General features: G+C 38.5%; 1 protein-coding gene across 2 annotated transcripts in view; it reads left to right on the forward strand.

Moving 5' to 3' along the window:
* Positions 1–1,324: 1,324 nt before the first annotated feature.
* The window catches only part of LOC129767926 (LIM homeobox transcription factor 1-beta), a 59,013-nt gene continuing 35,821 nt past the window's right edge, over positions 1,325–24,516 (forward strand). For both annotated transcript variants that reach the window (XM_055769216.1, XM_055769218.1), the window contains exons 1-2: positions 1,325–1,851; positions 22,629–23,163. In XM_055769216.1, coding sequence (XP_055625191.1) covers positions 1,821–1,851; positions 22,629–23,163 — 566 coding nt within the window. In that variant the 5' untranslated portion in view covers positions 1,325–1,820. The remainder of the gene's footprint in view (positions 1,852–22,628; positions 23,164–24,516) is intronic.

The following is a 24,516-nucleotide window of genomic DNA, read 5'->3' on the forward strand; positions in this document are numbered from 1 at the left end:
AACCTCTATAATTCATCACGTTCGTTCCCTTCACTATCCATCATGCATTGGGTGTGATTATGGATGTGACTGTCCATTTCAACCCCACCAGTGCAATTATTTCAATAATTTAAATTTACCACTTACGAATAAATTTACTTATCCGTATATACCTAATGTCGCTTCTCTGTCAACTCACAACCCGAAATATAACCATCAGCGAATTCAATTTTGCAAATAAACCACTCAAAGCCGCAAAAATTACATCCACACGCGGAATCATGTTTGATTTTCGGTTCTTGTTTCCCTATTTCACTTTTGATCAGTATTCATTGTCATTGGATGGTTTAAATATTCTAGAATAGCATGTAGAAGGGGTTCCCATCAACAGAAATTTGAAATTCATAATGTAACTATACAAATCAAACAACTGTCCATCATACCCCTACTTTCCGTCTTACCCGCAGTTCCCCTACAAGAGATGAAATAAAAATGGTTTTTGTAATTTGTATTGCAAAATTCGAAATGCGTCAAAATGACGCGTCCCGTAAACCTAGTTTTAATTTTTTCGACTGGCCATCGATAGTGCACATTTTGAATCGATTATTAAATAAGATAACAAGTGTTTAGATGCACCACAATTTATGTAAATGCTTCTATTCAAAGTACTTATAATGTACGGAAGTTTATGTTTACATTTACATTTATTCACAAAACGTCAGCAGGCTTTACATGAGCATAGCATAGATTGACAAAAAAGAACCGGATTTCGATGAAAATTTCGAATATTTGACGAAGCGACCAAAAATCGACGAATGCAATTTACTTCGTCTACTGCAGCAGAAGTATCGATTGGGATATAATCGTTACTAACGGCATGCAACTAGTGTCACAATATAAAGCAATGAAATTTTGAATCGTTCTGTTGAACTCCATTCCCGAAATCACGTTTCTGAGTTATGCAGGCAATATGGATGTGTGAAAAATATGTAAAAACATAGCGCCATGCGATGTTTTTGATATTCATACACACTCACTTCGCTGCTCGTGGCGTAAGTGTATTGGTGTTGCAGCACAGAGGGAGGAGCCAAATATTTTCTGGTGGGGTATCATTTCTCAGTGAAACTATCCGTATCGATTGCAAATGCATGCGCAGTTTTTTTGTAGAAGATTTTTCCTTGTGTAGCCAATGTATTCGCTTTATAAGCTTTTAATGTTACAGCTTGATAGTCGTGGCATCTCATGGCACCATTTTTCTATGCTGCGCCGCGATTATCTATCTGTACCATCGAGTGGTGGATTCCTAGGAGTTTTTAAGGGGATGACCGTTCGTATGCTTCCCCTTCCTTAGCTGATGTTTGATGAGTTTTTGCAAGCGCTCAGCGTTAGTATTCCGAGCGCGGAGCGTAGCATTCCTTACGGTGAAGAAAATTCAACGTTTTCCTTTGTCGACCAAAACTTACCGATCGTCTAAGGTGTTCCTCCGGCAGAACAAGCTTGAGTCCCCATACGGCGCGCGTTTCCTTTCGGTGGTGTGAATTTTATAGGCGACAGTGATAATGTGAAGCAATGCGTTTTCTTCTTCTTTTCGTTCGAATAATTATTAGTGTCATCAATTCAAGGATTGCAATCGACTGTATTACTGTTATATCTGGAGAAATCTGTTGAATATTTGTGTTGGTTAGAAATATGCCTAAAATCGTTTGCGGTTTCCGAATTTGATTATCAGTTACAAGTGATACAAACAATCGTTTAATGATTAATAGTAGTGACCCCGACTAATGAAAGATCATTGTACATCGACATTGAAAGGGAAAAAGACGTTGGCAAGTTAACTGACAATGATTGATCAACAACAGCAATTAAATTATTGTAAGTGAATGTGTCGCCTATGCAATCCATCTGTTATAGTTCATTTCTTGATTTCTATAACCAATAACAATTTCGAGGGAATTTCAGCAACAAAAAAACTAACTTGAATGAGGTTGAACTTAAAATTATTGTCATGATTTGTTTCTCGTATTTTTCGAACTTCGTTCGACTTTTCTAGGGTGTTAAATTATGATGAGAGATGCTGCAGATTATCAAAGTTGTGCTAAAATGTCTTAATACTATACCAACATAGAATACTTTTGTATGAGATTTTTCAAAATCGTGATATCAGCACAAACTACGATTACGGAAAGCTCAAATTGTGCCTCTTGTCAACAATTGTAGTTAACTCTAATTTTAGTTACTAGTGTTATTTAGATTTCATGGACAATCTGTTGATGGCCTCAGTGTTGATTACAACTCGTGGATGTCTCGGTTCTTTTCGGTCAAAAAATCGTTTCTTGAGCTTGCCACTTGCTTTCTGACAAAACAATGTGAAATAATATTGATTTTTTTCTTACATAATGGAAATACGATGTTCCATAATGGAGTGTAGCCCATAGAAAAAAAACCATCAAAAATAATCGAATATAATTATCAGAACTGATTGTTATCTTCTAGTCTGCAGTAACCAATTCAATTCGAACAACTCCGGTTCTCAATCGCATCTAAGTCTGGGGTCATTGGATGCCAATCTAGAATATGAATTCGAAGACCGAGCTACCGTTTAAAGTCACTGGAATTGGTTTCAAAGAATTGAGTGGCATTCAATCTTACTTCATTCGGATTCAAGGGTCCATCTCCTTTTAAGGAGAAACAGCCCTCCACCTTGTCGTGGGTCCGTCATCTGTAGTTGTCGCATTTGTAAGCTTAATGGCTGGGTGTCTCACAAACATATAATTTTCTTCTGTTAATTGCTTCAAAGTCTGATCTTAGTTTTACCGATCTTGGCACTATCCAAGATGTGTCCCGAGATTCTTCTTATAAAGACACCGCTTTTGTGTGTAACGTTGTGATCCGCTGTCATAAAAACGCCGTCGAGTTGCCCAAGTACGTATTTGCTCCCCAATTGCATGGCTCATGGCTTCATTGGCCAAAAAGCCGACTGCATGCTGTTCGGCTTGCTGGGCCATTGTGGTCAATCATTTTGCATTCTTGTCTTTGTTCATTCTTAACACATTAAGAACCGCTCACGAGTTTTCTCGTCTTTCGCGTTCCGTCTGTTACTAATGGATCACGAAATAACCCATGTTTTCTACACTTGATGATCAAATACTTGGTCTGCCAAGAATCTAACAAGGCCTACCGATGGCTCATCTTCGATCCACACCGGAGATCTCATTCGTGGAATACGAACAAATGAAGCGTACAAGTTTGTTCCAAAACGTGCGGTCCAAGGCGTATGTCTTACAGATTTATTTTCTGTTCTAAATGTCTTAATAGTCGAATAATGCTTACTTTCTTCCATTTGTTTGTATCTATTTCGAAGCAATTGGTGTTATGGGAGATACTTTGTCGATAATTTATGAAAACTTAAAGTTGAAAGACACTTAGAGATAGATACTCTATCAGAATAGCGCTCCGAAGGCAGTTTCAAATAGTTTTGAATGAAAATAATTGCTATATTTTGTTTTGAATGTTTAAACATGTAGTCCTGACTGTTGCTTAACCATTTGTCTATACATTTTCAGATTTTCCGCAAAAAACTTATCATTATAATATCGAATCACAGAAAATACCTTGAACAGTTTTCGACGAGCAAGCACACATGTTCTATGCGGAAGGCGAAAGATCATGGAACGAAATTGGGCATATAAAATTAAACAAATGTATGTTGCTCCCGTGGCAGAGTGGTTAGCGACCCACATTATCATTGCCGGGGGTTCGGGTTCGATTCCCGTTCCGGTCGGGGGATTTCTCGTCTTGCACTGTGGTCTTGCCGCTCTTGAATACATTCAAGGTGTGTTATCCGGCATAGAAATCTCAACTGAGTACTATTAATGAAAATGACGCAAGTAATACCTACGTTGAGAAGGCAAAACTTCCACTGGGAACATTAGTGCCATCCAACTATGTTTTCCTAAAAAATATGTTTTTTTTCCTAATAATCAGTACGAACTTTCTGGACAACCCAATATAAACTATCCTGATTTCTACCTGGTTTTTATTATAATTTTCCCTGATTTTTTGAAATTATAGTTGACAACCCTACTTCTACAGGCAACAATTGATCCGTTTGAAGTAAGTTATCGCCGAAAAACACAACGCTCGATCTCATGTTGCTGTTCGAGTTGGAAACTATTTGAAAAATACCGGATGGAAAATTCTAGTTCACCCGCCTTATGGCCCAGACCTTAACTTTTCCAATTACCACTTATTTCGATCGATGAAGAACGCTTTGAGTGGAATATGCTTTACTACAGAACAGGGTAACAAAAATCGGCTGGATTCATTCTGGGTTCCAATAGTTGAACGCTTCTTTCGCGACGAAATCCGTAAATTGCACGAAATGGAAGGCGAATTGCGATTTTTTCTCAAGCAATGTAACTGACGAGCTGCGACCGAGGAGATCCGAGACGACTTCTTCGTACAATACAGGAAACAACAGCCTTACCCGAATGATGATGACGATTTCTTCATCTGTAGGAGCATTGTGCCACTACGAGCATTAGTTTGATCTATTGCAGTGCACTCCAGTTCGCTTTCAATGCAGTGTCAATACGTTCCATCACTCAGGGAGTAAGTGATTGTCGCACCAGGACTTTGTATATCCGTCCGCGTCTGAGTAGGTGGCGTGTTATTCTGTTACAAGGTGTAATGAATAATTTGGATTGTCTTGGTGTTGATAAAGCCCTCCAGTTGGCTTCAATCATTGATATTTCCCAGGTTTTGAGCTCAGATTTCATGCATGATGTAGATAATCCACAAAATGGCTCAGGCCCGATGAATTTAGTTGAAGATCATAATCTTGCTAAGAGATCGGCTTTTTCATTACCTTCTATACCGCAGTGACCAGGCACCCAGTATAGATTAACTTCGTCAGTAGCAGCTAGTTGTTTTATAGATAGAATACATTCCCAAACTAGCTTTGACTGACATGTGTATACTTTAACTGCAATAATAGCTGCTTGGATATCTGAAGAAGATACAGATATTGGCATACCTGTATTTTCTAGCCAAACAAATATGTGTACATGTTTGAATAGCTTGTATTTTTGCTTGAAAAACTGTAGGCCACTGTCCCATTGGAATTGACATGTCGATTCCTGGTCCAGTAATCCCAGCTCCCGTAGGTTTACCAATTTTAGATCCATCGGTATAAAACACGAGTGATCCTGGACGAGATGATGACGATGATCACTTTGTAAATAAATTCTAAACAATCTCCCTCCCGTTTTGCACCGTTCTGAATCATATTTCGGACACTTTGTTCTAATATCTTGAAATTCTTAATGCACTGATGATATAATTATCAAATTAATACCACAATTGCTTTTTAGAGTAATCCCTTGGTTTAACTATCATTTCACATGACAACTACATTTGAATTATAACATAATCGGCAGAAATCTTACAACACTACTCATTATCTTTTGTGTTTGACGTTTCCTTAGCGTGAGCACGTAGAATTTACCCGTTTATTGGCGATCTAACGCAAAACATAAACGATCGGTGAGACATCTGGATTCTTTTTTTGAACTAAGGAAATGATGATAATGTAACCTTAAAATTGAAAAACAACTCACGTATGTTTTACTTCCGGACATTCCAAGGTAGTTCTCATATGCAAGACCCATGCATTTTTCTACTTGTTTTTATGGTGCTCTCGAATTTCTGTCTTTTATTCAATCATTGTCAATATTTACACAATTTTCACTACTAAAAGAGATAAGAAAATAACATGTTATGTATAAAAATGCGCAGAATTAAATTTCTTAAAAACTCATCGCAATCAAATAATCTTTTATGATCATAACATTGTAATTTATTGAAAGGACTAAAAATCTTCCATAAGCTCACATTGCAAAATTTAAAACCATCATTACTTTCACCGTAGCGCCGCCTAGGTGTAGATTTGTACGTTAGATCGCCAATAAATATTTAAATTTCTCCCGTGTTTCATCATTTCTCATCATCATTAACAGTTTACTGTGAATGCTTGGTAAGTGTTTCGCAGTTGACTATAAAATATAATCAAGTGTAATGTAAAAAAATTACAAAATATAGTGTCCGAAATTTGAATTCAATCTGTCCGAAATTTGATTTAGTGTCCGAAATTTGCTTTTGATTCGCTTCATTTGAAAAGCATTTTATTCGATGATTTTTTATGTTTTCAATCAAATAGGTACCAGAGTAGAAAGCTTAAAAGCTTATTGAACTAATTCATTGAAAATATCAACCAAATAATACCTGTGCATAAAGTATAGATCTGTTTTCTGCATCATATGCCTTATGCGTCCGAAATATGATTCAGAACGGTACCATACTTCTTACAAATAGCCTGTTTCAGTTATAATTTGGTTGCATAAAGTACCGTGCTGAATCATATTTCGGACGATTAAGGCATATGATGCAGAAAACAGATCTAAACTATATGCACAGGTATTATTTGGTTGATATTTTTAATAAGTTAGTTCAATATGCTTTTAAGCTTTCTACTTTGGTACAACAGCCTTACCCGAATGATGATGACGATTTCTTCATCTGTAGGAGCATTGTGCCACTGCGAGTATTAGTTTGATCTATTGAAGTGCACTCCAGTTTGCTATGTATGCAGTGTTAGTTCGTTCCATGAGTCAGGGAATAAGTGATAGTCGCACCAGGACTTTGCATATTCCCCAACGAAGGAATGACCTCCTCTATGAAGTTCCTTACCTTTTCTGGTTCAGCAGACCAATTCTCGATAGGCATATGAATGCCCTTTTCAAGAATCCGCAGTCTTCGCTGAATAAGTGTACTGCATTGACACAGTAAATGTTCCGAAGTTTCAGCTTCCAAATTGCAGAAACGACAGTTATCATCTGCCAGTTCGCCAGTTTTTTTAAGGTGATACCTCTTCGGACAGTGTCCAGTCAATAGACCGGTTAATGTACTCAATTCTGCCTTATTCGAGCTGAGAAGGTTACGTGTTATTCTGTTACAAGGTGTAATGAATAACTTGGATTGTCTTGGTGTTGATAAAGCCCTCCAGTTGGCTTCAATAATTGATATTTCCCAGGTTTTGAGCTCAGATTTCATGCATGATGTAGATAATCCACAAAATGGCTCAGGCCCGATGAATTTAGTTGAACTTCACCGGGCTTTTGTATGATCAAAATCCTGTTCTGAAGACACTTCTCCCTATAAAATTTTCCATTCATTATTGCCCAAGTGATGAAAATCTTTGTCTTCTCTCTACAACTACAGATCCCTTGCCAAATCATCAAGATACGGGCAAATTTATCTGCGTAAACAAATTAGAACCTACCCGCAACACTCTCTTTTTTATCCCATTTGTTTATTTATCTAGGCTCATTAGAATTTTAGCTGTAACAGAGCCGGGTTTTGAAACAGGACATATATATATATATATATATATATATATATATATATATATATATATATATATATATATATATATATATATATTTAGAGATATATATATATATATATATATATATATCTCTAAAAATTGTGAATTACACATCAGTAATAGCCATTTAAGCGTAAGAGTTTTTTTCTGTTCCATTACATTATGGTAAATAACACAGTAGTAGTAACCATTCAGACGTAAGGGTATTCTTACTGTTCTTTCATTGTTCAGCAGACCGGACAGCGGAGACAGTTGATATGATTATTGGTGTGTTATTTCTAGAGCAACATGTCAAAAGGGTCTATCTTCTTTGATCGATTATCTTCAGCGACTTTCTCTTTCGATAACCACGGCCTTCAGACAGATTTTGCTCCAATTTTGCCATGTAGTTTGGTAAATGAGATTACCTCTCACACTTCTTATCGTCGAATACATTAGGAAATGCTTTTACCGATGAGGTGTTAATGAAAAAGAATGTAGATGAAGAAAATCGATCTAAGAAAATAGACCCTATTGACATGTTGCTCTAGATTTATAGCACTACAGCCCGATGTTTCTTGCAGAGTAGAGTAGTTGTATGGATGAATCGATCTTCGTTCCACCGTGGCTCGATCTACGTCGCTGATGATTGTTGCGTGGACGTAGTTTTTCTTAAACAGTACAATGATGATGATGATGGTCCCGCCACCTTCCCCTACAGAGGTATGAGCAAGACGAGTTATCTAGAAGATATTAACTTTTTTCTTAGCTTTGAAATCAGTTTACCAAAAAAAAACGAACTGATTTTACCTTCAGATATAAATTCAAAAAATGTTATTTTATTACATTATCAAAAGAGAAGCCAATACTCAGTCTCATCCTCCACTGAGCCGATACGGTCCCGACGAGGCCCTTGCAGCCAATTGGTCCACCAGAGCACGAGTCCAACCGCCAGCCTAGTTTTGGACAGACAATGACTATCCCCATCCAGAGAAGTCGAGAAATTTTCCATTACGGAAAAATCCTAGAGCGGCTCTCACAAAAACTTTTATTTTATATCCTTTATATCTGTGAGACGCTATAAAAAAAAAAAAAATATATATATATATATATATATATATATATATATATATATATATATATATATATATATATATATATATATATATATATATATATATATATATATATATATATATATATATATATATATATATATATATATATATATATATATATATATATATATATATATATATATATATATATATATATATATATATATATATATTTTGATTATGGTCAAGGGCTCTGAGTTTTGAACTCAGGTTCGATCGCTTAGTAAACGAACGCGCAACCAAGTGGCTACGAGGACCCCCAACACCCCCTTAGCACTTGGATTTTTACCAGTTCAAATGAAAAAAGGGAATAAGATAGTAAATACGGTTACTAACAGTACACGAAAAGTTCGAAAATCCATCCGAACAACTGACGAATAATTTTCATGTATTTTTCCCTTAAGGGGGTATTCTAGTGTAGAGACATGAATTTCGGACGTTTTTTCGTGCTCCGTAAAAATAAAACTAAGAATATTTTTACTATTCATTATATCATTGTTTGTTTATCTATATTTGAACAATAAAACAAAAATTGAACGTAGAAAAAATATTCATAAATAGAATAGTTAAGAGCTGATCTGCCCATGATTGCATAGGAGATGTAATCGACAACACCATTAGTGTTGGGAAAATGCATTTTTGTTGTTTTTTTTTGGCCTACAAACATAACCATGCAAATTTCCGATGAAATGATCTGTCCAGTTGAATGATATTATCGGCAAAAAGAGGGCCTAGGTGATTTTGCGTATTATAACATATTTTTCTATTTGAAAAACGCTTGCGTCTATTTATGCGGACAATCAATCGTTTCAATGAACATTTGCCCGCATAGCTAGACGTAATCACCAGGTTATTCTGTTTGTAGCGTTAGTATTTACAATTCCTATAACATTCAAAACATCTATGTCGGTAGTTTCAGTTGTTATCTGATAAAATCAAAAAGGTTTGGAATAAATTTAGTGAAACGTCTGGAAAAAGTGCTCTTGATTTGTTGCGAGTCTATGATAGTACTTTTTTCCTGAAGAATACTCTGGGATGTGATAAGAACAGCAGGTTCGTGTTTTTTCAATTATTCATTATCTACTTGAAGATTCAAATGCAGAAATTTAGGTAATTATAACATTAAAAAACACAATTGTTTCTCTTTGTTCATCGTGTACAGAAAATAATAATTATATGACCAGCGTTTCAATGGTTTCTTATATTCATTTATTAGGAAACACTAAGTAATCAGACACTATCGTGACAGACATGTTTGGACTCTACAATGAAATGTGATTCAAATGTAGATTTAGCTTATAGCACATAATACTGACAATTGTTGATTTTCGAACGATATATGAAAGCTGTATGGAATTACGTCTGTTATGCGGACAAACAGTGACTTTTCGCAAACGTTTTTTCAAAATTGCTCAAATGTTTTCGAACAAAAAATGTTTGTTCGCATGTTGATCAAACGTATTACATTGTGTAGAATGCGAAACAGCGAAAAAGTCGATTTTGTTCATTTTGTCGTTTACGTCTCCTATACAAACATGAGCATGCGCATGTTATGCGGACAAACAGTGACTTTTCGCAAACGTTTTTTCAAAATTGCTCAAATTTTTTCGAACAAAAAATGTTTGTTCGCATGTTGATCAAACGTATTACATTGTGTAGAATGCGAAACAGCGAAAAAGTCGATTTTGTTTATTTTGTCGTTTACGTCTCCTATACAAACATGAGCAGTATAATACTGCCTTAATGTTCATTAACACTAGGTTTAGGTTACTAGATTACATCATTTTGACGCATTTCGAATTTTATAAGGAAAATTAAAAAAATCTGCAGCATTTATATTCCATCTTCACATATTCCACTTTCATGTATTGATCGAGGTAAATATATATTGATGTCTATTTTCTTTTTCTTCCTTCAAATTGACGCGTGTTCGTAAAGATGGTATATAAAAAACGTCCGTAAACCTAGTGTTAAACAATCTATAAAATGATATCCTTTACTTTTTTGTACGTTATTTCTATGTTGAGACATGTCTCATTTTAGGCGACCAAATTATAACTGGTTTTATTCCATTTTCCGCGTTCGCTTAATGGCGAAATTGTTCCGGTTTCTATGACATATACATTTTGAGATCCAAGGTTGGCATGATTGCATATTACAGATAGGCAATAGGCAAAAATCGTATATGAACCAAAACACGTGTGAGAAAAGCAGTTCTCAAAAATTAACTGAACATTCCAAATAGCCGTACTTGTCAGCATAAGTGAGAGATATGAGTATCAACATAATGCCACAAAAATTTCTAGACTCGAATATACGTAACCCGCGTAAATTCGAAAGTCGCGATACTTTTTGAACAGACTTTCAACACATCAAAATTATGCGTAGATTTTCGGGGTGAGATCGGTATAATAAACTTTTTTTATAATTCAAAAACTTTCAAAACTACTGTAGATCCATGAAGTTAAAATATGAAAGCTTCAAAGATAGCATATTTTTTGGTTATTTTTCCTTATTATCTAAAAGACTCCGATCACTTCAAGACTTTTATAACCGTATTTATTTTGACAGATGTTTAAAAAGAGTTTTTAAAATACTTCTAAGTACCTGAATTGCTCGAAAACACTTCAGCAAAGATAGTGTAGATTAGTTTCATGCCATTCTCTGCCCCATATGGTTTATGTCTTTTGTCACGATGATGCGATTATCATAAAAATAACACGATTTGATCAATATGTGCATGCATAATTGTGCACTTTCCCCCTCCATCTCTGATTTACCACCGGTGGACTACAGATCAAAGCGAAGGGATCGCCTTTAACTAACAGGAGGACGTGGCAATGTCGAAAACACCCAGCGCGAAAAGAAGCAATCGGATTATGATTGATTAGATTCGCTCCCGTGGTGGTTTCAGTAGCTGGCAAAGGAACAAATGAGAATAATCGGATAAGACTATCAGAACCATATTGTGACGCGTGAAAATCACTCCTTTGAAGAGATTATGTAGTCACTGTTTACAAACATCAGAAACCAACCAGCAAAACGGAGAGCAGCAGTCCATAGCTTAGTTGTTGTTGGCCATGTGTCATCAGAGTAACTATAAACTTCGTATAGGTAAATGTTCTTGTTCACGAAAAACAGATGTCGATATGTGAAAGTTATAGAAAAATGTCATTTCTTGTTTTTCTCCTAATTCGCAAGTCGCCTGTAGTGGAATTTTGATTTATATTCTGGATCAAAAACTGACAGGAATGTTTTGTTCATTGCATTGTCAAAAAGAAGAACGCACATTCCGTGCAACTCAAACGATTAACTTTACCAGGTAAAAAGGGAGAACTGTGAATGTTCAAGAATCTACTGTTAAATGACTAATCAGCTCTGATAGCAAGATTTTACAACTTTAACATCTTGTTCTATCGTGCGCGAGGGCGCCCCACGATTTCACAGATCATTCGGTGTTCATCGAGTGAGTAATTATTAAATTGCTTCCTCCTACACAACGAGCGGCGTGTGTTCAAACCGAGTTGTTTTGATACCTTCATCATTCACGCATCTCTCCTCCGTCTTTCCTTCAGCATTAAACCCTTTCATGGCATCTTATTTATCGCCTTCGTTGTTGTTTTCGTTTTCGGCGGCCCTGAAATAATTAGGTATCATAAACATAAATATCGGCTCTCGCCTTTTGCCAACAACCGAGCGAGCCGGGTGTTCTAACCCTTTCCAGTTTTTCGCGCTTTACGTTGATGAATCCTCGTGCCTCTGTCTCGCCATGTGCCACACAACCGCCCCCGCTCGCTCGGCGGCTGGCGGCAATTTTAAAAATCATTAAACATTCTCGACACTGTCGGAAGTGTTAGCGGATATGCGCTGCTCCGGAATGGTGTGTATACTTAAATAAACATTTCGCTCGACATTATGTAACACTTAGGATGTTGTCATCACTTTAGGGCCCTACTTTTCTAAGACGTCTTGGAAGAGGAGTACATTCCAAACATTTTATTTACAAGTGAGACAGATTAATGAATGACTGGAGCATACAAATCATTCACTCCGTTTTGTTCCTCGATCAGCATTTAAAACTTATCAAAGATAACTTCATGGGACAGATGTCGCATAAACTTTCTTGCTCTAATTTTCCATGAACAGTTACAGGATGTTAATTGAATATTGGACATCATGTAAAACATACATTTTAAATAATATTTGAAACTGTACATATTCCGACGAAAATTTGGAATGGATCATTAACGACATACTGCTTGTTTTCTTTACCAATTACATAAAAACTAATTTCATGAATGGCCAAAATGTTTGCACAATTCGTGACCCTGTGGATACGAATCATATTTTGTTCTGTTTTTTGTTCATTCGATACAACAATTATCGAATAACTTACGCCATTCGTTAACAGCAGCCTTAGGGCATCCATATACTAATACACAGCATTTGACAGCGTCAAACATGTCCGGGTCGCAAATGCAATTTGCGACCACTGTCACTCGCGAGAACTGCCAAACTCTCAAGCTGGTGTAAATCAAGGCGCTTAACATACTGCCAAGTGGGTCAAAATGTGAAAACCACTCTATAGCCATTAATATACAGGATGACACTTTTAAAATAAAAAATAATGAATGAAAGTTTACTTTTCTATTTCGAATATGTATTCTATGCAATACAGTATTACGTAATATTGAACTGGAATTGTGTCTGATGATGATTTTATATTATAATGGCGAGTTTTTGCAAATGTTGTGTGTTGTGAAATATATAGCCAAATGGTTAAGAGAGCGTCGTGTTTGCAGTAATCGAATAACTTAAGAATCTCCATTCAAATTTTAAGATTGCAAAACTGCCTTCTTTAAAATTTTCGCGAATTTGACGATTGTTTCGAGCTAAATATGATTAGCGAATGGGCGCACCCTGTTACGTAGATCTGCCTTGAGCTCACCGAGAAGTTTGATAGTTTGGGAATGACAGCTAAATTTGCGACACATCCTGACTCGCGGATCATATCCTCTTGGCCGGGGCCTGGTTAACAGTACTAAATTGAAATTCCATAGCTAAATAACACGCCTCGTTATTACATCATATACATCTCATAGATAAAAGAACTAATTCCAATGCATGTTGTACCAGTTAATGAGCTGATTTCTATAATTTTTATGGTTTCTGCACAACATCGTATAAATATCAGATTCGGCTTGGTGATCTCCAAAGCCTAACGTTTGCATTAAAAAAATGGACAAAAATTGCCGATTTTTCATGGGTTTACCTTCACACGCACTGAGAAAACTACCCATGCAGCATCAGTCATAGTAACCCATAAGACAGCATAAATAAAAATTGACAGCTCTATCACTCGAACTTTAACCGTGATGACGAAAACAATAGAGCTACTCTGTTCAGAAATGTCCCGTCCACTGGCCTCGGAGTTGCAGACAATGACGCAGCGGCAGCGGCTGAATGGTTAAGTCGATTTTCCCGCCGAATCGCGACGTGGCTGTGGTGATGCACGACGAGACCTATCTCACCCTGGATGGCAACGACTGACAGGGCACTTCGTATTTTACTTCTCCCACGAAGGATGTGAGCTCCGAGATGAAGTTTATTTCACACACCAAGTTCCCCAAGAAGGTGCTGCTGTGGCTGACAATCAGTGAGAAGGGCATGTCAAAGCCGCTCTTCTTTAACTCCGGACTGGCCGTGAACGGGGGAATTTATAGTATGAAGCGCCTGCCGCAAGTTGCGTCGTTCATCAAGAAATACCATAAGGGCGAAGACACGGTGTTCTGGCCGGATCTGGCGTCGGCCTACTACTCGAAGCGATTATTAGAGGAGATGGAGCGGCTGAATATCGATGTGATACCCAAGTCGGCTAACTCGCCTAACGTCCCCCAGCTGCGTCCCATCGAGAATTTCTGGACAAATCTGAAGCGTAAGATCTGCTCCAACAATTTTGCCGCGAAAACTGAGAAGGAATTGATAAAAAAACAACGAAGAAAGAACTTAAAAACGAAGAAAGAACATAAACACGCATGTTTTCGTCCACCATGGCAAATGTTCCGGTTAACTGCCGGAAGGCCGCTCGCAAGGGCGTAGAGTTTTTTTGTAAGTAAGCTAATAATTACCTTCCATAGAAAATTTATCAAACTCCATTATCTGTCTTTTTTCATTTTTTCATCACCATCCGAAAAAAGTCCATTTTTTTTAATACAAACGTTAGACAGTTACGCGTCCGCTTACCAAGCGAACGACCTTGGGTCGAATCACAGGACACTCCATTGATTGATTGGCTTTTTTAAGGTTAGAGGCGAATGAACATCATAGTTTAAAGCTCCTAAACTATTCAGATTTGACTTGCTACTTCGATTCGAATATTTGAAAAAAATGTTTTATATCGGTGTTAATCGCAAATCGAATTTCAATTGCGGTTCCTCCCGCAATTAAACATGTTATTTTTGTAAATTAGAGGAATGGATGAAAACTATAGTGATTACACTACATTTCAACATGTTAGTGTTACATGCCACACAGTTACAGCTACGATGGATTTATTGTGCGGACAATACGATGATTCGAGAGTATCGCAAAAGAACATCGATCACTTTTGGATGACACAGCCATGTCTAGATGAACTTGGAGGCAACATATGAGTTACCGTTGCTACAATACCAGCGGAAATAATATACCGAGTCATCGAAAATTGGAGTACGCATAAAAAAGTTGCGGTGGTCATTTGAATGACATTTGTTCAAATCATGCATGGCTTGAGATTTTCTATGGAATAAAACTATTCCGCACCATTTTTGGCTGAAAGAAACCTTTACATTTGTCCCAAAATGTTACAAGTTTTTTTTATACTGCCACTGAAAAATTTTTCCGACTTCTTGAACCCAGGACGCGATAGCTGCCTTAACATTATATTCCGTGCCACATCAAATTGCATCACGGAAAACCGATGCAGAAAATTACCCAAAAACCATCTTGAAAATTTTGGGTGTAGAGTTTGTGTTTAGACTGTATTGTTTACACTGTATTTTTATCACTGCCAGTTTTTCGAAAATTGGAAAAAATAGAGTCACCCGAAAAGCGACATCGCGAATTAATTTTGCGCAAGCACCTTGAAAATCGTCAACTCTCTAATCGGGACATCAGAAAACAACTCGGAATCGTGAAGTCAACGGCGAGTCGTGTGATTAAACGTTACTACGAAACTCTGAGCATCGAACGGAAGGAGAAATGCGGTCAGAATGGATGTTCTATTAGTGAACAGGATCACAAGCGCAACCCCAATGCTTCGGTCAGGGGTGTAGCCAAAAAGTTGAATCTGTCCAAGTCTTTGGATCAGAGAGCGAAGGACCGGCAGGCGACTTAGAGCCTTCTGCACACGTACGAAGTGCAGAAGGCTCAAAGTCGTGACGAACGGAAAAATACGGTGGGAAAGTCACAGAAACTGTCCACCTAGATGCTGACGAAACCTCATTGTCTCATCATGGATGATAAGACTTATGTCAAGGCGGACTTCCGGAAGCTTCCGGGGTACAGCACATGTTTGATGTTCCTGAGGAAGTAAGGAAGCAGAAACTTTCGAAGTTTGCCAAGAAATACATGATTTGGCAAGTGATCTGCTCATGTAGTAAGCGGAGCGCGTCGTTCGTGACTACAGGGACAGTAAATGGTCAGATGTACCTCAAGGAGTGTTTACAGAAGCTTCTGCTTCCTCTGTTGAAGCAACACGAGGGCCCTACGATCTTCTGGTCGGATCTAGCTTTGTACCACTATGCAAAGGATGTCCTGGAGTGGTACGAAGCCAACGGGGTCACTTTCGTACCCAAGGACATGAACCCCCCAATGCACCGGAACTAAGGACCATCGAAAAATACTGAGCTATTATAGCATCCCAATGAGGTCAAATCTGAGGAATACATGAAGAAAAAGTAGGTTTTCGTATAGCAGAAGCTGCAGCCAGATGTTGTATAGAACCTTATGAGTGGAGTTAAGTGTAAGGTACGAGTTATGGTATTAAAGTTGAATGGAATAAATATGTCAAAAGCTTACTATTGGGTTATTTTTTATTGTCTGAAAGTTTGAAAAGGATCGGTCGACTAGTTAATTTTCCACAGCGTTTTTTCAGTGATGCAATTATATGTGGGATACCCTGGTCAGAGCTACCAAATGGTCGTTTCGATTAGACTGTTGCTTTTAGCAGGACATTGAGTCTAGTCACAACGTTATCCAGGAAGAATCCTCTCGTTTGCAAATAGTTCTGCGCAAGTTCTACTTCGAGTAGTACATCGCACGAAGTATTACTTTCTAGTCGAATTTCTGGTTATTTTCTATTCATACAATATGTACCTTTGGGAGAATTTATCTGGGACTCCTTTGCGTTTCAAGACGCCCCACGGATCTTCGCGATTCAATCGGTCAAAAGCTTTTTCGTAGTCAATAAAAACCAAATATAGGGACTCTTGGAATTCATTGACATGCTCCAGGATGATGCATCTCTGCTGATATGCGATCGACCCCGGGAGCTTGATTGGATTTAATACACCGGATGGCTGTTTCGATCTCGTCCAGCGATGGGGTCTCGGAGTTGACACGGGTGATGCGCCGAACTCTTGGCGGATCCTGCCGAGATGTTGATGGCTGATTGAAACTTGAAGAAAGTGTTCGAAGTGTTCAAACCAGCGTTTCAGCTGGTCAGTAGCGTCGGTGAGTAACTGTCCGGTCGTGTCTTTCACAGGCATCCTTGGGTTCATCCTAGCTCCGCTCAGGCGTCGTGAGATATCGTAGAGGAGGCGTATATCGCCAGTTGTAGCGGATTTCTTCCCTTCGTTCGCCAGGGAGTCCGACCACGCTCGCTAGTCCCGCTTACAGGACCGTTTACCTTCCTTCTCCAGAACCGCATACCGTTGACGGGCTTCGTTCTTGGCTCTTCTGGTTTTCACTCGCTCAGTCGCGGCTTTTGCTTCCCGCTTCTCAATCGTCCGCCAGGTTCCATCCGTGATCCACCTATTCCTCTGGGTGCGCAGCTGGCCCAGGTTATTTTCACTACTCTCGCTGAAGGCATTTTTGATGGCCGTCCACTGTTCTTCTACGTTCCCACCTTTCGGAATAATCTCTGCTCGGTCGATGGGGAAAGTGCGTGCCCCCCATGACACAAAATTCTTCAAACAGCTCGTCGTTTTTCGCTCATTTCTCCGTGACCATCACGTCCCATGGCGCGTTGTCGGAGCCGATCTTCGCGTTGAAGTCGCCGGTGAAGATCTTGCTGTCACCCTTTGGAACATTATCCACAATGGCATCCAGTTAACTGTAAAAGTTCTCCTTGTCCTGTAGCTCGGCAGCGTCGGTTGGCCCATTACATTGGATTACGGTTAGGTTCCGAACCAGTGTTCTGAATCTGGCAACGGTGATCTTCTCGTTGATAGGTTCCCATTTCATAAACGCAGCCTGTGCTTGGGCGCTAAGCAGGAAACCAACTCCATGGTGACGGGGAGCGTTTTCACCTCGAATGCCAGAATATAATAGTACCTGTCCCGACGGAAGCTTGTGTTCTCCAAAGTTAGGCTAACGGACTTCGCTCAGCCCCAGGATTTTGAGCTTCATGCATCGCGCCTCGCTGGCAAGTAGTGCCAGTTTTCCTTGCTGAGCTAAAGTTCATACATTACATGTTCCAATTCTTGTCGTTATCGTGAAATCAGTTCGTGATCTTTCATTATTGGTTTCTGTAACTCAGGTATTTCGGAAACAGTAGGTTGTTAGGCTAAGGCCCCTATCCCGCGATGGGGCTGCCATCTTTGCTGGCTGGAGCCGTATTTCTTATTCAACTGCTGGATACAAGCAGACGCTGTTTGGGTCGCTCCTTCTGGAGCACTGACGCACCCGTGTGGGCTAGACGCTAGACGCGCACCGCTCACGAGATTTCTCGTGTTTCGCGTCCCATCCGTTGCGGACCGCCCACGAGATATCTCGTTTTCGCGTTCTTTCTTTACGGACTTGTGTGAAATTAGCGGATAAAAGTTTTCGTTGCGTGCAAGTTTCTGTTCAACGTCTTGCTGGATTTAATGAATAACGAATTATTTCAATTGAAATAAATTGATTGTTTATCAAGTAACAACCTTCAAAATCATGCTCATTGGATAGAGAATTGAATCATTCATCTTTCCACATAATTTATTTTTTTCTGGATCGTGACAGAGAAAAGTTATAGACTGAAACGTGAGCATGTCAATATAGGATAATTTACAGAATTTTGAAAATCAAGAAAAGTTGTTCGAATAGAGTTATCGAAGTTATTCGATAGAGAAATATTTTACCTATCTTCCAGCCACAATTTTATTAATTGAAAAAGGGTATGAGAGAAGTTATAAGCCAAGTTATAAGCCATCCACCGCGCCCAACCTATGCTCTTGCTGCTTGTCCAGGAGTGCTTATTAAACCCGAGGGTGCTATTCCCCATATTTAGGGGTGCTTTGCGCTATCCGCGCAACCCGCGGACCCACCTGGTTCCATGCAGCTTGGATCCCGCGTCTTGTAATATGATCACTACGATGCAGGCAGGTAGCGCATGTTAAGCTGAGAGTAAATTCAAAAATTTTCGAATTGTTTTTTTTTTGTTATTTGGCATTTCTGCCAATGGTTTGCGTTTTTAAAGAAAATGCACTCAATGGATATAATAGTAAAGAACAATGCAATAAAATACACGGCAAAGCCCATAGGTCCATAGGGACTGACGTTGAGCTTATCGTTAGAAAAACGTTGAACACTGGGACTAACAGTTACAAAATGAGGAAATATATATATCGTTCGAATCTTGGAATTCGATCGGCTTTCAGACCAATTGGATTCCGGAATATGGATTAGTGTTTGATCTTCTTCTTCTTCAATGGCACTAACGTTCCTAGAGGAACTTCGCCGTCTCAACGTAGTATTACTTGCGTCATTTTTATTAGTACTTAGTTGAGATTTCTATGCCAAATAACACGCCTTGAATGCATTCTGAGTGACAAGCTCTAGAATACGCGTGATCACAGTGCAAGTCGGAGGAAATTTCTTTGACGAAAAATTCCACCGACCAGAACGGGAATCGAACCCGAACACCCGGCATGTTAGTTATGACGCTAACCACTCGGCCACGGGAGCACATTAGTGTTTGATATTGTTCCCATAAACATGGTTCTTGGCCCATGCGGTGATCTGAAGTTTTACTGCTTTGCGTTACAGATGGAAAACACGGACAACTATTGATAAATATTAGTAACGCAGACGTTGACGGAATGGAAATCGTTAGATAGTACCATATATACCACAAAAATATATTACTTTTCTTCACTTCACATTTTGCTTATTACCTTTATTTATTTTTTACTTTTTTACATATAAACACTTTACATCAAACACATCAGTTACGTAAATGAAATACATTGAAATAAGATGGTTTGAATGATTTGATTTTTTTATTGTTGTCGGCGGTCATCGTCAAAAGTGCTCAATGCCTCTGTATGTCAGAGCACTTCCGCCACATATTCGTTTGATCTTCATCAACGATTGGATCAAAAACGTTAAACCATTCAAACATACTTAGAATATATTAGTTATTGTTTATTCAATCACCACAATATTCACTAAAAATAATTTATTTGGCAGAACAACGTTTGCCGGGTCAGCTAGTTATAATATAAAATAATCTTCAGACACAATTTTCGTATAAAATGTATTTACGATACATTTCGATTTTTCTTTGTATTTTTCAATAATATTCTGGACTAATACAATTTTTTGCTAACCAACTCAACAGAAAATCCAATTATTTTTTTGACGTAGAACTACGTCTTTCATTAAGGGTGCAGAAAAATCAGAAATCAGAATACCGGTCACGTTTTTATGAAATAGAGTTAACCTTAATAACTATTTTTGACGCGAACGGATTCAGGCGATTTACATACCAAACGAATCGGAAATTCCCTAATTTGTTTGATATGCATTACAATCCCCTGGTGTGTAAGTGGTTAAAATTCATGAAAACTATAAGCGTTCCCATTTTCCCATACATTTGTTCTGCCCATTTGTGTGCTTTCCCGAACAGAGCTGTCAATAACGAGCAACTTATCGACGAGTAACGAAGGGGAAATCGTAAAATTAAAAGTCTCCGGATCAAAGGAAAAGAAGAAGAACGAAGGGGAATATTTTCCTACAGTATAAACAGTGGATCTCGCTGAGGCAAACTTTCAGTCTCGTTCTGTATTCAAAGCAATGACATTCGCTTGTTCCTCCTTGTTTTGCGCCATCAAATGTCTTCGTTTCGGATTGAGCTGTGGACGCGACCAAATTACTCATCTTTCTGGCATTGCAATCATTGCATCATACTGACGTCATTGCATTAAGGCTACACTTCATAATTGTGTGGGGAATCACCAAGCTAGGCTATCGTCGGCTCACCAAGAAAATAAATGTTCTGAAAATTTCGGCAATATTAAGAGAAAGGGCTTCTAATGAACAGAGCGCAAAATTGTTTGGTGGTGCCAATTATGCAGCCGTGATGATAAATATAAACAAGGAGGGGAGATAGGGGAGATTGAATTTGCGCTAATCTTGATCATAATGAAACAATGCTACTCTTTTCGAGGTTGTTGAGATTAATAGAAAGAGTTTGTTTCGTTTATTTAGTCACCAAGAAAGTAAATGTCATTCTGGATTTTTCCACTAAGGATGACAGCTGCGCTTAACTTGAGCATGAGAAATTAATCCATCTTTTTCGAAGTCAGTAATATTAACAGAAGCGTTTCTTTTGAGAATAGTACTAAATGATGAGAAGTGTTTATTCTAGTAGCTATAAGTCACCAATATATGGCTCTGTATGCATGCTATGGCGAACGCTTGTTTGGCGCTTGGTTTACGTTGTACGAATGATGTCTAGAGGTGCGATTCCACTGAGACAATACTAAATAACATGTAGCATGATATTCGATACATGCAAGTATAGTCATTGTTGTCCTTTTCATGCGGTTCCAAAGATGTATTGATGTAGTTATGAGATGTGGAATAATGGTGCTGGTGCAACAAGTATATAATCGACTGTAGCCGAGTCTATGTTAATTGTGAAAAAGGCCACCGGGATAGCGTTCGAGGTAAATTTTTCATGCATTGACATGAAACAAATTGCGACATACGACATACTGCGGGGGCAAGAATGATTCATCAATCAATCATCGTTAACTGATTCTACGATAAAAAAAACATTTCAGTGCGATCATACCATTCTACTAAACAGTTATTTCTAAAATTTCACAGTATTATAAAATAATAGCCGATGTTATAAATATGCGACTTATATAAAATAACAGCGTAGTTCTACGTCAAGAATGCGGTCGTATCTTGAACACAACCTCCTATAATTTTTTATTTTGTATTATATATTTTTTCGTCAAAGTAACAAATTATTCTTGTGCAGAATTTATTGGAGTTTTCAAAACTTCCTTTCGATTTGCGGTGCGATGGTATTTTGTTGAATTATTCATCATCAAAGACGAAGGGGTAATTTTTCATTCAAACTGAAATATTTCTGTATGGGAAGTTCCTACAGGAACGTTCTTGGAACCAAACGAAAGCTGGTTGATAAGGTTTATTTGACTTCCTGTTAAGTTGGTTAGCAACAAATTGTGTTAGTCCAGAATATTCTTGAAAAAAAAACAAAGGAAAATAGATTTTTAATTTCTTTCGAATATTGTTGCCCAATACACCTACACACATCAAGATAAAAATATGTACGTAAAATATTCTAATACCTGAAAGTTGTAGCTTCAAAATGCTTCGCATCCCATCGATATGCGTTGGTTTTTCACGAAGTTACAGCATGTCAAAATCACTTAAAATTTCCGACTCCGCGCTCTGTTCCTCTAATTTTATTGTCGAGTGTATATAGACCTTTTTTTCGGCGATGCGTCACCTCTTCAACCGTTCCAAACACTGGTTTTTTTCTCAAATAGTCCAACTCATTTGATTTCAGGAATGATATGGACAAATTGGATCACAATCACATTTTCAATTTGCTCAGTTCTAGAAATAAAAATAATAATACCGTAAAACTACTTTTTCATATGTTGCAGTTCCTATGGAAATGAAATGTACGATGAACAAAGCCCCTGCGGTGGGAGGACACACATTGCTTCCGCCAACGAATGAAAATAACAACAATTTAAACAATGTCATCAATAACAACGCCGGAAGCACTGGAGCCAATAGTAGTGCCAACAGCAATAGTTGTAGCACTGGTAAAACATCCACACTACAAGCAACCTGTTCACCGGTGCAATCGACCACAGCTGTAACCACACCACCGTGCTCCGTGGGTGTGTCTGCATTGGGTGCATCGCTGGCCGAACGGTTAGTGGCCGCCGTAGGGGTTGGGGCAACCGTGGATGCCCTTTTGGCGCCTGCATCAATGATGACAACAGGCTCTGTAAATACGGTCGCCACCCTCTGTGGTCAGTGTTGTAGCCCCATTTGCGATCGATACATAATGAAAGTGGTGGACATCCCATACCACGAGCGATGTTTACAATGCAATTCATGTGCCATTCGCTTGATGCATTCCTGTTTTATGCGGGATGGCAAGCTGTACTGCAGGTTCGACTACGAAAGGTGAGTGATTTGTTGTTATTTTGGTTTTTTTTCTGTCATCCGATTGGATTCAATTCAACGAATATTTATTATGATTACTCCGATTACTCGCGGGGTAATTATTATGATGTCAAAATTTGTTTGAAGCTAGAATTGAAAATTTTTGGTATTACGCTCGATTCTAACTTGTACTTCTAGAAACCTACCAGTGGTGTCCACGTGTAAAACTAAGAATGACAAATTGTGTATGATTTATTCCGTACCGCATATTCTGGTTATCATTAAATATCAATTTATCATCTGCTTAAACAAAACTTCCCCTGCGTTCATCGCGTCTAGGTTTCAGTCCCGAGCCAAAGAAATCATACACAAGAGGTCGGATAGGGAACATATTTTCCACCCTTGACATGAATCGTGAATCGTGAGTTATGCATATACTGTAGAGTCAAAAATTGCAACGAGGGGACGGGGATATTTGGTACGATGAATTTTATGCTGATGAAATAACTAGGTGGTAAGGGTTCAAAACTACCCCTTCTGTACATAATGTGCCTCAGAATGCGATGATTAATCTAAAACTCACGTTCATTACATTACATGGTGAACGAACACTTGTTCTTCCATTAGTTCGTTCGATACTAACCTATCTGGACGATCGAAAAAATACATCTCAACGATGGAGGCAAATATGTTTATGTCATCTTAACGACTGACTGTGAAAATAAAATAGGTTATAATGCAAAACCTAATGACGGAAAAGTTCGAACGTTCGAGGCCAGGAGATTTTCACCCCTGGTCCAGCTATCACATTTCGCACACGCCCCAAAAGGCAACCACCATCAAGTACAATTTCTATTTCCACCCGTTCAAACCCCACACAGTATCGGCGGTCACTTTTCGAGGCGAGAAGCATCCAAGCCAAAAAATGGCAAGGTCAGTCATGCCAACCAGAAATGGCCATAAAACGGATGTTGGCTATTTGCTCTGGGATGCTGGGATTCGTTCGGCCACAGCACAGCACATCTTCGTTTTTGTTTATTCCTTCTTCATAACGGCGTCTGAGAGGATCTGCCAATATGCGGAGACATCAATCCCCCGGTCATTTCGAAAGCGATTTTATGAGCTGAGGTCGTTTCACTGAGCAACGAGTAATATTGTGCCAACATCCGTCGACGTCGTTAGGAGATTGGCCAATCGTTTTTGTTTTGTATAGGGTTAGAATACGAGCTGGAATTTTCTTTTTTGGCAATGGTTTCGGTGACATGGAAAGTCACAGTTGGTGTTGTGTTTAATATGCATATTCGAAAGGGAGCGTTCGTTCCAAGACAGGAATCAACGTATTACATTTGTTTTGTCGTACTTACTCGATTTTTT

The sequence above is a fragment of the Toxorhynchites rutilus genome, chromosome 2 (assembly GCF_029784135.1).
Source record: "Toxorhynchites rutilus septentrionalis strain SRP chromosome 2, ASM2978413v1, whole genome shotgun sequence".
NCBI classification, from domain to species: domain Eukaryota; kingdom Metazoa; phylum Arthropoda; class Insecta; order Diptera; family Culicidae; genus Toxorhynchites; species Toxorhynchites rutilus.